Here is a 12534-nt window from a genome sequence, read left to right on the forward strand (position 1 = left end):
GGCCAAAGGAGAGGAAGGAAAATCAGGAGATTCATCTCTTTATGAGGGCTGGGGGTATGGCTCAATGTTAAAACACTTATCTGGCATGCACATGGGCCTGGGTTCCATTCCCAGCAACACACACACACACACACACACACACACACACACACACACAAATACATCTCATTGTGAGTAGGAAAATGTTCACTTATGCTGACAATTTTACCAAACACTGGATAATTCATTCAGAGTTAAATTGTGTCAAAAAGATATCTATGAATTTAAACTCTCAAATAAAATAATATAATTGGCAGGCTTGTATTAATTCAAAAGTGTCTTCTTCCAACAAGTATTATTTACTATTAAAAACTTGTTGTGGCTCAGTGGCAGAGCCCTTGCCTAGCATGTGTGAGGCACTAGGTTCAATCCTCAGCACCACCTAAAAATAAATAAATAAAATAAAGGTCTATCAACATCTAGAAGTATTTTTAAAAGAAGATTTGTTGCATATCACAGTTTATATTTGGGAGAGTTTCAGTAAATCACTAATGACTTTTCACTCTAGGGCCAGATAAATGGATGTGATAATAGCAAGTTGATCAAGATTCATCAAGAAGCAAATAAGTCAAGAGGAAAAGTTCTGGAGGGTTATGAACCCAGAGTACAGTATTGATAAAAGATTCAAATCAACCTCTAAGTGAATGGAAGTTTGGATACAGTAGTGGAATAAGTGTTATCCTTTACTGAGAGGCCAGTAACACAATTAGGATTTTTGGACATGGAAAAGAACAGAATAAAGCCAAGGTTACAAAAATGTTTCTAGTAAAGAGGGCAGACAGTTCTGCAGAATGGTAATTATAAACATTTTTTGAAGAGGACTCCGATAGGGGTAAGAAGACAAGGCACCGGAAACACAGAGCCACTAACTACCTCACTAGAGGGGTGAGTGGGTGTGATCAGGCTGTCAAATGGCTTATCTTGGTCAGGGACACAATGCTAAATAGTGGTATGGTCAGTTTTCATGACAAAGTCAGTCTGACTCCAGTGCATCATGTGTTTTTGCTTACCCTGAGTTCATGCCTCCAACAGTGTCATCTGTTTTCTTTCTGAACTGGCTTTGTTATCACTTTCCATGCTGTCTTTTGTTTCCAGACCCATTATAAAGGGAGGTGGTGAGGGCTAGGGATAAAGCTCAGTGGTAGAGCACTTGCCTAGCATATATGAGGCCCTGAATTCCATCCCCAGCATTCCCATATCCAAAATGAAGCAGTTAACACCTGTCTGTTGGCATCAGGATGACAATTTTGAGATCTGACCTAGCACTTCATAGGAATACTCTTTACTGCAGGGTGCTGAGATTTTTCTGGTGGGAGCCCTATTGGAAGCATAATGCATAATGCATGTCTCATTAGGAGGGGTAGGTTTATCTCAGCAAGTATAATATAAGCAGAGTGTTGCCCCAGTGAGTTGCTAAAGATCGGGCTTTGAAGAAAGACAATCTGGATGTGAATCCCAACTCCATCACTTATCACCCAAGTTACCAAACACCCTTTAGCCTATTTCCTCATCTGTAGAAAGCAGAAAGGGGCAGGTATTGATAAATATCTCTCAGGGTAGGTTAAGATAGAAAATTAAGTACTCATTGGGACTATCTGATTCTCTTTCTCCCTATGAAAGGAATAGACTATGAAGTTCCAGAGGACAGGGGCCCGGTCTGAATCATCTCCACACCCTGAAAACTGCCAGAACCACGTGGAGCCAGAGTATGCTCAGCACTTTTTTCTTGTACAGAGCCAAACCTGACCTCTGGAGCTTTTACTCCAAAGCAGTGGTTCTTATTTTGAAGATCCATGTATTCTAGAGGTTTATGGAAGCATCTCACATGCCAAAGTTGATGAGGATCCCCTAGAGAAAGGTTTATTTTACTCCATTGTGACTTTTGCCATGTTGATTTATATTTGGGATTTTTTTTGCTGCATCTGCATAGAGCCAAACCAGAAATATTTCCTCACTCTCCCTGCCATGTTAAATTTTACACAGAGACAATTCAAGAGGCAGACTACAGGCCTTGTAGAAGTATGTAGCTTTTCTTACAGAAAGACTGCAAGATGGTGAACAGCAAAGGCTTTTCTTGCTCCATCTGCCACTGGTGAGGAGCCATTAGCACCATCAATGCTCTGACCCTTTGTGATGTATATAGTGGTAACTTTTCTGCCACTGAACTATGAACTTCTAGAGGCCAGGAAATGTATTTATTCTAATTTATTCCTCTTTGTGTTCCCAGCATCTATGATGGAAGACATAGAGGACATTTGGAAAATGCTTCTTGAATGAAAGAATGAATGAGATAATTTGTGAATTTTATGCAACAGCTATACAGAAGAGGTAGCAGGCTACAATTGAGTCTAAAACAAGTCCCATGTCACACAACTTCCAAGTGAGAGAGGCAGAATTTCAGTCCAGGTCAGTTTGAAACAGGAATCCTGTGGTTGTGTCTCAGTGGTAGAGCACTTGCCTAATATGAATGAGGTCCTGGGATTGATCCCCAGCACTGGAAAATGAAAAAAAAAAAAGCCTGCATTGGCTTTACTACTCTCAGATTCCCTGAAGCTTCAATAGGCCATCTTCCATGTTACTCACAATGCAGAAGAGAGCCCTATTTAAGATGTCCTTTATAAACCAGATGTGGTGTTACATGCCTGTAATCCCAGTGACTCAGGAGGCTGAGTCAGGAGAAGTGATTGCAAGTTCAAAGTCAGCCTCAGCAACTTAGAAAGGCCTTAAGCAACTTAGTGAGACCCTGTATCAAAAATGAAAACTAAAAAGGGCTGGGGATGTGCCTAAGTTGTTGAATGTCCCTGGGTTCAATCCCTTATATCCCAGGCTGGTTCATAGATCTAATTATTCCTGCAATAAATACTTTTTATTAACTTAATATGACCAGGCACACCCCTAGGTGCTAGTGATTCAATAGAGAGGAAAACTGACATTGTTCTTGCTCAATGGAATCTTTTATTCTAACTCAAAGAAATAGAAAATATAACAAACATTCATGATAATACTCACTTAACAATACTACTTGAGGACTAAATATCATAACAATGTAAGTACTTAGCACATTACAGATGAATTAAATGAATCAAAGTAAGTGATGCATTATTCTGTCTTATCTATCTTATATATGCAATTGATGGCAAGTGACTTTTTTAATTCAATAGAAGATCATGCAAGCAAAGCAGTAAAAAGATCTCTGCATTTTGGGGACAAATATCTGACTAAATAGCTATTGCCTCAAGTCTCCTTCACCAAATTACACAGCTTCTCTTTGAGGCCACAAAAATACTTTGTACATTTGACTGACCCATTTTTTCTCTAGCTGTGATAGCAATCACGCATTATGTCAAAATTTACATACAAACTGAGTCCCTACATAATATTCAACAGGTATTTCATGCCTACTGTGGGCTTAAAATTAAATTGAGTACCAGGGGCACAAGTGAATGGTAAATCATGTTTTCTGCCTTCAGTTCACCCTGTGGGAGGACAGTGCCTATTGACCTTCTATACTGGCAGAAACAAAGGCAGTTTGGATTATGGTGAATTGCATGTGATCTAGATTGATAAATACCCTTGAACACCATTTATTGGTTTGGGAGCTCTGGATATGACCCTGCATTCTTCTGAGCTTATTTACACATGTGTAAATTGAAGATTATAAAAGTTACCTCCCAGGATTACCAGGAAGATGAGAAAGGATGTGATACATAGTAGAATCACAATATTAATCTTTTATATTATATGATCATCAGGGATTAGTGTAAGCCTATTAATACAGATTAGGTACTATTAAGTCATCTACAGTCTTATGGTCAGATGAGAGTAGGAAATAATTAAATGCAAGATGATCCTGGCAGAGAGGACAAACAATTCCTTAGAAAAGATTAAATATTGGTCTAACAATGTGATGGTCAGGATATCCCCAGTAAACACAGTTTAGCAACACAGATTGGCAAGGTGTTACCCACTGAGATCAGATATAATTATCATTTGGAGAGGGCTACGTTTTAGCAACCATTTCAATCCCTGCAATAATATTATGAGGTGGATTTGTTATTATACCCCATTTGCTTGTAAAATACCCTAATACTCAGAGGCTAATGAACTTGCCTACAAACACAGCTAGTAAAGAAAGGGGTCAAGTTGAAACCCAGGTACTCTGACTCCATGTAAGACAAACAAAGTCCTGCTTTTCTAGTGTTTGGCATTTATTATTTGACTTAACCTCACAGTCATACAATTCCTTATTTAAAATTACAGTTCTCATCCAGAAACAAAAAATATCTGCATACAAAAAATCCTCAAATCCAGAAATATTGACATTGGAGTATGCAGGAATAGTGACAAATATTCAACCAGCTTCTAGTTTCTTTTTCTCTTCTAAGATGCGTCTCCAGTGACTTCACATTGGTAGCTTGAAATAGGCCATGATGGAGTTATTTATACCATTCTATGGAGATCAGGAAATCAAGACTCAATTTATTGTTAAGTTGTATGTCTAAAATTAAGGAAGTGATGTAAACATGTTAATAATGCAAATTCAACTTAAATATATTTTTTGTATTCCCAGTATAAATGTACATGTAAAGGTACATTGGGAATAGAAGAGCATGCAAAATTGAAGAACTGTGTACTCTTCTTTATTTGAAAACTATTGCCCACCTTCGCAAAGAAGTCACTGGAGTCATTGATGAATTAGTGAAGTGCTAATATACTTCACTGTTTGAGTTTCACCTTACTTGTTAATGTAAATAAGTTAAATACCAGAATTCATGTCAAAACTACATTTGAAGAGATACTTGTTAAGTATTTACCAGTATATAGCTGACCAGTACCCTTAATCCCAGACCCCTGCAACATACTGACCAGTGGTTCCAAAGCCATGGACAATGCAGCTGACATCAGAAGGAATGGTTAGAGAAAAATGGATCATAAGACCTTGAGGCAGGGAAGGGGCTCAAATGTAGAAGGAAAGTGGAGGAGATGAAGGGAAAAAAGGGTAGGCCTTCTCTACGAGTACACAAGTTTAAGAATATGTATCAAATAGTTAATTTGAATTTATTTATTTATACATCTTAATGCATATTCAAGAATATTTGTATATGTATACACAAATATTCAAGGACATAAATATAATGGATTTAATGAATTTTTTATCCAATTTTAAATAGGTTAATACATGGACATAGTAATGCATTTACAGTAAATGTTTAAATTTTCAAAAAAGACTAGTTTGGTGTTTCCCCCCTCCTTTTTACTCAAATTGTTAATACACTTGCCTGTATTTCTTAACAGTGTCAGGAAAAAGTTATATTTTAATTTATGTATTTTCTGAATAAATCTGAATGTTATAAAAAGCCTACAACAGTTTTACTTCAGTGCCTGGCACAAAGTGGATGCTCTTAGTTTATGTTTTCTTCTTTCTTTTTTCCTTTGTGGTACTGGGGATTGAACTCAGGGTCTTCCATATACTAGACAAGCACTCTACCACTGAGCTACCCCCAACCCCTCTTAGTTTATGTATATTTAATAATGATATGTCGATGCTATGCTGGTCACTTGGGATTCAAGAAAAATTGGATACAGTTCTTGTCCTCAAAAATCTCATAGAAACCAGAAATTAAGCAAATACAATCTATGATCTGATATTGAGGCCAGGATAGAAGTGTGTTCCTCATGTGCAGTACATTCTCTTCAACTGCTAAGATTTCATGTATGTAATTCCTGCTCTGTGGAAAATTCTAGTTCTTCTTTTCACTTAGCTTTTTTTTTTTTTTTCATGTCTCTTATGGTATGACCCTTCCTTGAAAGGCACTATGGTTTGAATTTTGTCTGTCCCCCAAGGATTAATGTGTTGAAGCCCGTACGTGAAAGTGGTAATATTAAGAGGTAATATGACCTTTAAGACATAGGTCCTGGTAAAGGTAATTGGATCATTGATGTATCTACCCTCAGAAGGGGATTAATATAGTTACCATGGGATTCAATTTGGTTCCTTAATAGTGGGTTATAAAAAGAACAAGAAAGGTAACTTCCGTGTCTCTGGCTCCCTGTCTCACCATGTGATCTTCTCCCTCTGCCACTCACTCCTGCCATTGTGGTGCTATCCACCATGTAGCCCTCACCAGAAGCCAATAGGGCCACCTCATCTTGAACTTTCAGCCTCCAAAACTGTGAGCTAAATGAAGTTTTTTTAATAAGCACCCAGTTTCCAGTATTTTCTTATAACAACAGAAAATACTAATACAAAAGTCTATAGGTTGTCCCCATCTTGATATGCATTGTCAGGACATCTTGAATTCCTCCATCGCTGTGAGCATCTACCGCATTTTGTCATAGTTCCTTTTCTGCTGTCTGTCTTCATCAACATTCTGTGAATTCCACAAGGATTTAAACCAGGCATTCCTTATTCATTTCCATAAGCCAGAGCCTACTTCAGTACCTGGAATACGAGTGTGAGGAAAGACAGCTGGGGATTCAGTTCATAGGATGAGGGAAAAATGCAGTTAGAATAATGCAGACACATCAATTTCCACTTCATATGTCACTGTCAAAACTGGGTGAAGAGACATGGCTAAAGACTTGAAATTTACTCACAGAGGCTCCTTTATGAATATGCAAAACAGGCCAAAATTTAATTTAGTTTAGAGGAAAACAACTGGTAGTAGAATCTGGGAGCACTGATTTCATGACAGTTTTTTATTTAAAAAAAAAAAAAAGAAAAATCCTCTATTTTTGTGTTTGACACTATTCTTCCTGGTTGCAATTCCTGGATTGCTTATTATAGAGGAAAATACCCTAAGTACTGGGAATCTTCCCCAGATATTCTGAAGAAACAATCATCACTCATTTCCTTTGAATTTCTCAAGCCCTACAGTAAAATCATCTGATAATATGAAATTACTTACACTGTCCACTGGAGGGTGATATGCTACTGCTGCTGATCATCACCTTCTACAGTGTGACCTGTGAAGATCAACTTTAATTACACTTAACAAACTATAGTTATAAGTTCTCATAGTACACATAATAAACAAAATAAGCCCCTTCAGTAGATGTAACGCTATAGCAAAAAAGACACAAATTACACTAATCCAATCTCCACTTCCCGTTTCTTTGTCCATGTCTCTGTGCAGACGAACCCCAAGCATCCTAGAGTATTTCCCTTCCATACTGACCTGTGACGAACATGGGGGAACAGAGTAGATGATTTCTTTTAGAGCATGACTTGTCTCTTTACGTTCCTATGTATTTTATCCTGGAGAGATGACAAGATTAGGAGATGAATATTATTATCATAACAATTTTAGAAATGAGGGCACTGACACCAAATCCCAGAGAACTTGTCTAAAAACAGGGGACTTGTAAGGCATAAAATGCTTGTAGGTACTTGGGAGGTTGAGACAGGAGGATCGCTTGAGTTCAGGACTTAGAAGTCAGCCTGGGAAACATAGTGAGTCTCTGTCTCAAATAAATAAATAAATAAATAAATAAATAAATAAATAAAAAACAAAAGAAAAAAAAAACGAAAAAACCAAAAAGCAACCCCTCCAAAAATACCTTCAGGGCCTCTTCTCCATGTTCCCACAGCACTCTATTCTTTCCCTAGTCATACTGTGACATATATATGAGGTGTCAGTTGTTTTTCTCACCCACTGAATGAAAATGACAAGGGTCTACGGACTGCATTTTGTTCTCTGCTCTACCTATGGAAAAGAGTGTGAGGCACTGGGAAGGCATAAAATGAAATAAGGCTAGAGGGAGAAGAGAGTGTGAGATGGAGTAGGATGAAGATTTATCTACGGTGATTCCGCTATTACTGGGTTGGTTAAATGAGAACTTGCCTAGGAATACGGAATGGTGGATATTGTCTGATGAATGCATTAGGAGAAAGCATAGGGCATCCTGTGACCTGTGACCTGTTACTCCCACCACTTTCATTGCATTGCTCTGCTTCTTGTTTCAAGTGTCCAAAATGGTACCTGGTAGGATGTACATGAATGTGCCAAAATTAGGGCTGGGGTCATGGCTCCATGGTAGAGTGCTTGCTTAGCATGTGTAAGCACTGGGTTCCATCCACAGCACCACATCAAAAGAAATAAAATAAAGTATAAAAAATACAATAACATTAAAAAAAGGAAGTGCCTAAATTCTACAAGTGAGTACCATCATGGTCATTGGCTCCATTTATTGGCCCTAATCTAACAAGAGCAATGATCATAGAAAATTCTTATTGGGTGCTTATTGGGTGTCAGTCACTGCGCCAGACAATTACATATATGAGTTCATTTCATCCTCACAATTAAGACAAGGGTGGGTTCTTTTAGAGATTTCTTTTTTTACAAATCTGGATAGCAGTAAGTGGCCCAAAGAACAAGCCCTTGCTCTTTCTTTGAATTAAGAGATGCCTAAGCAAAGGCACATAGACTAAGCACTGTTAGATGCCATAAACACTAATGGTAGATAAATATTTCATACACAAATTTAAAGTGCATTACATGCTTTTGTGTGAAAGAAAAAAGACAACTAACACATAAGAAACACTGAGGCCTAATTAGTGAGAGGAAAAACACTGGCATCATGCAACCTATGGCAACGCCCCCAAAGAATCCCTTCAATACCTCTTCCTTTCCCTAGAGTTCCTCACTGGGTCTCAAGTGCTCATTGCTTTTCTTTCTCCAATTCTTCATTCTCTGGAGTCGGAGAATATCATGCTAAGCTAAGCTAATCCCAAAAAACCAAAGGCCAAATGTTTCCTCTGATAAGTGAATGCTGATCCATAATGTGGGGGAGGGAAGAATGGAGGAACTTTGTATTGGGCAGAGGGGAGTGAGGGGAGAGGACAGGGTATGGTGGGGGGAAGATGGTAGAATGAGGCAGACATCATTACCTTCATACATGTATGATTGCATGAATGGTGTGACTCTGCATCGTGTACAACCAGACAAATGAAATGTTGTGCTCCATTTGTGTACAATGAGTTGAAATGCATTCTGCTGTCATGTATAGCTAATTAGAATAAAAAAATTCTTCACCTCAGTCACTGGAAGGTTATCCTGTCTCCCAATTGCTTGTCTACCCATGGGTTCTAGTCCCTTCTCCCCATAACAGTCCCCTATGTGTATCCATGCACATGGAAACCATACTAGAACCATAAATTGTATGCCAAGTTAGAAATTCTGTCTGAAACTCTTGAACAGGGGTTTTTAACACAACAAACTTGTGAATGATTTACCCATGGCATGGAGAAGCAGTATATCAACAATATTTGTTTTGAGAACAAAGTGATTCTTAAATTCTATATACCCAAACTTCTTTGTGTAGAAAGGCTGGCATACTAGGGGAAGGAAGTGTTGGATCACTTACTTTCTCTTTCTTTGGATCCAATCCATGAAATGGAATGTTATATAGCTGTTAACTCTAAGTGCAATCAGCTGTTTTTTCACCATCAACATGACTGAATCTCCTGGAGCATATGTGCACATTCATGTTCTCCCTCTCTTCCTTTTCCAACTCAACTCAACCCCTAATGAAAGTCTGGGACAAGCTATTCTGAAGAACGATGGAGGAATCTTGGGGAAGGAAGGGATATATTAGACAAACTAGGTAGCCAGTTGCCTCTCTTGAGTAAGTGGAGGGACCTGGAAAATGAGAGATAGGGATTGCTGTTATATCTCATATATGTAGAAACACATACCTCCTTCAATGACCTGTTTTTAACTTGTGGAACTGGTAAACCAAGTAAAATGATTCAGTGAATATTATATGCACTTCCAGTGACACAGGAGAGAGAGACACAAAGAGATTATTCAAGGTCTTTTGCTCAAGTAGAACACTGAACACATTTATTTTAATATGCTCCTTTGAAATATTATGATGAAAAGCTGGGAAAAAGCTAAACATTCATCAGAGGAGTTTGCTTAAATAAGTTATGGAAGATACACTGTTTTAGTTCTAGGAAGTGATTAAATGACACTAATATTCATATATATCCTTGGATATGAGAAAATACCAACCATCTATTGTTTGGTTAAAATTTCAGATATCAAGAAATTACATATAAATTAATGATTATCTTTAATATACAACATAGAAATACATATTTTCTATTTATTATTTACTAATTTCTGAACACTTAACACATATACAAGATAGGGATTTCAAAAGAATAAACAGGGCATCCAGTGCACAAACATCCTTCTCATTCCTGTCTCCCCACCCCCTCTCTAGAGTCAGTTACTAACACGAAACCGAGCAACATAGTAATATCAATGGACGAATAAGAGAAATGAGGTATGCAATATCAATTTTTAAAACATGTTGTTTTGAAACACACTAAATAAACAACATGGCTGAAAATGACACATTTGTCTAACTAGTGGAAATGTGTCAACCTAAAGCACAAACACACACACATATACACACAGAGACATCAATGGAAAACATCCATAACTGTTCACAAAACTGTTGGGATGTAGCCGCCCAGCACACCAAATGCACGTGTAGAACACAAGCCTGTTCACAATAGCACCGGAAACGTACGGTACATAGGATTCCCACCAGCGATGTGGGGACCCTTAGGGACGATGACTTGAATAAATGGAGATGCTACTGGCTGGTTGGATGTCAAGATGATCCGTGTACACAGACGAAGGCATGTGTGCTCAAGTTCTGGATCAGGAGCAAGTCCCTTGAACAGAACTGGAGGGGAAGGGGAAAGAGGGACAGGTAGCTTGCACTGACAGCACAGGTTGACCAGTCCGGAAACAGACCTGGTTCACGGGAGAATGTCTATTTCCCCAAGTCCCGCACGGGCTGGCTGGAAGGGCCCGCACGTTTGTCTGGGCGCGCTGGCGGCCTCAGTCACTGCTCCTCTTGGCCAGGACAGGCAGGGGCCGCCTCGCTGGGCGCGTTCTGCATGGCGTCGTTCTCCTCGGTGGCCTCCTGCGCCCAAGCGCCACCGTCGACCTCCTCGATGACCACGCTGCGCACCGTGCCCGCGTCCAGGCAGTGCGGGGCGACGCCGTACACGCGGGGATCGGACTCCGCGGCGTGGAAGCTCTGCACCCCGCACCTGCTGCAGAAGCTGTGCAGCGCCGGGTGCGTGTTGGATGGGTAGGTGACCATGCTCTCGGCGCCCTGCAGCAGCGTGAAGCGCGCGGCCGGGACGAGGAAGTGGCGGTGCTGCTTCTTCTTGCACAGCCTGCAGCTGCACTCCACCACGCGCAGATCGGCGGGGGCCCAGGCCGCAAAGCGGATGGCGCCGCAGTGGCAGCCCCCGGTGTGGTACACCAGGCCCGGGTACTCGAAGGTGTCCAGCAGGAACTTGGCGGCACCCTCGCAGCTGAGGCCCCGCAGCTTGCGGAACGTCTCCCAGCGCTCGCGCTGCGCGCCCAGGTCCAGCTCACCCGGGGACGTGGCGGGTGCCGGTGGGGTGGGCGCGGGCGCCCGGGGATTCCGCAGAGGCGGCGGGAGCAGCAGATCCTTGGCGCCCGCCTCCCGGACCCGCCGCCACCAGCGCTTGCGCCGCGCCTTTCCACGCCATCGCTTGGCCGCCGCCCGCTCCCTGCCAGCCGCTTGGCTCCCAACCCCGACTTGGACAGGTGGGCACCTCGCGCGGCTGGCGCCCATGACGGCGATGGCTGCGCAGGTGGCAGGAGGATCCCCGGGCCGCTTTCGCCGCCGGCGCTGAGCGCTGGCTCTGTGCCTTGCTCTGCCCATGGCGCCTGCAGCCTTCCAAGCTGGTGCCCACCGCCCCTCATTTCCCAGGCAGTCTCTGAGCAGCCTCCTTGTCTGCACCTGCAGGATTGGCCACTTGTTGAGTGTGATGTCAAGAGACCCTTCCCTTGACCCTATCAAAACCGCCTTTGCTGGCCTGAAATTCTGGCTGAGCCTATCAGCTGCCCATTCTCCTAAATGTTATTTTTTATTGTTTATTCAAATCAGCAACCTAACCTTTAAATATTCAAGCACTAGGAATGCTGCAAATCTTACAGTTAATATGCAGCACAGATCAGATAGCTGAGAATAAGCAGTATTCACCTACTATAGAAGAAAAACAAAAGCTTTCATGGGCAAGAGTGTGTGGTGTGTAAGTAGTGGTATTGAAATTGGGAGATAGTAAAGATGACTATGCTCAGTAGTATGGTACATCAATGGACCCCGCTAAAAAACTCCATGGTAACCTCAATATAGCCCCAACAGTCACTTTGGTAGTGTGGTTGAGTGCTTGCTCAGTGGTAGTGTTATTTCTTTAGCATGCATGAGACCATGATTTGGACCTCCAGCACCTGAAAAATAAAAAAGGAACAATACGTTTATATGTCTTTTTGTACCCAGAATACATTAAGATTTGTGGCATGCCTGAATATGATGCTTAAACTGTTTTGTTTTTGTTTTTGTGTAAAGCTAATCGATCACCATGGCCACTGGAAAGACTCCCCCCCCAAAAAAAGCATGGAACCTCCTCCCTGAAGTATAATCAGCACCTGGGAA

General features: G+C 41.0%; 1 protein-coding gene across 1 annotated transcript; it reads right to left on the reverse strand.

Moving 5' to 3' along the window:
* Positions 1–9932: 9932 nt before the first annotated feature.
* LOC124972434 (centromere protein V-like protein 3) lies at positions 9933–11774 on the reverse strand. The gene has a single exon (XM_047536844.1). The coding sequence runs from the start codon at positions 11758–11760 to the stop codon at positions 10903–10905; it is 858 nt and encodes a 285-aa protein (XP_047392800.1). The 5' UTR covers positions 11761–11774; the 3' UTR covers positions 9933–10902.
* Between the last annotated feature and the right edge of the window lie 760 nt (positions 11775–12534).

Source organism: Sciurus carolinensis, chromosome X, assembly GCF_902686445.1.
Source record: "Sciurus carolinensis chromosome X, mSciCar1.2, whole genome shotgun sequence".
NCBI classification, from domain to species: domain Eukaryota; kingdom Metazoa; phylum Chordata; class Mammalia; order Rodentia; family Sciuridae; genus Sciurus; species Sciurus carolinensis.

What these genes read in the sequence shown, in the direction of transcription:
- LOC124972434 (XM_047536844.1), bottom strand. Translation starts at nt 11,760, where the DNA reads ATGGGCAGAGCAAGGCACAGAGCCAGCGCTCAGCGCCGGCGGCGAAAG.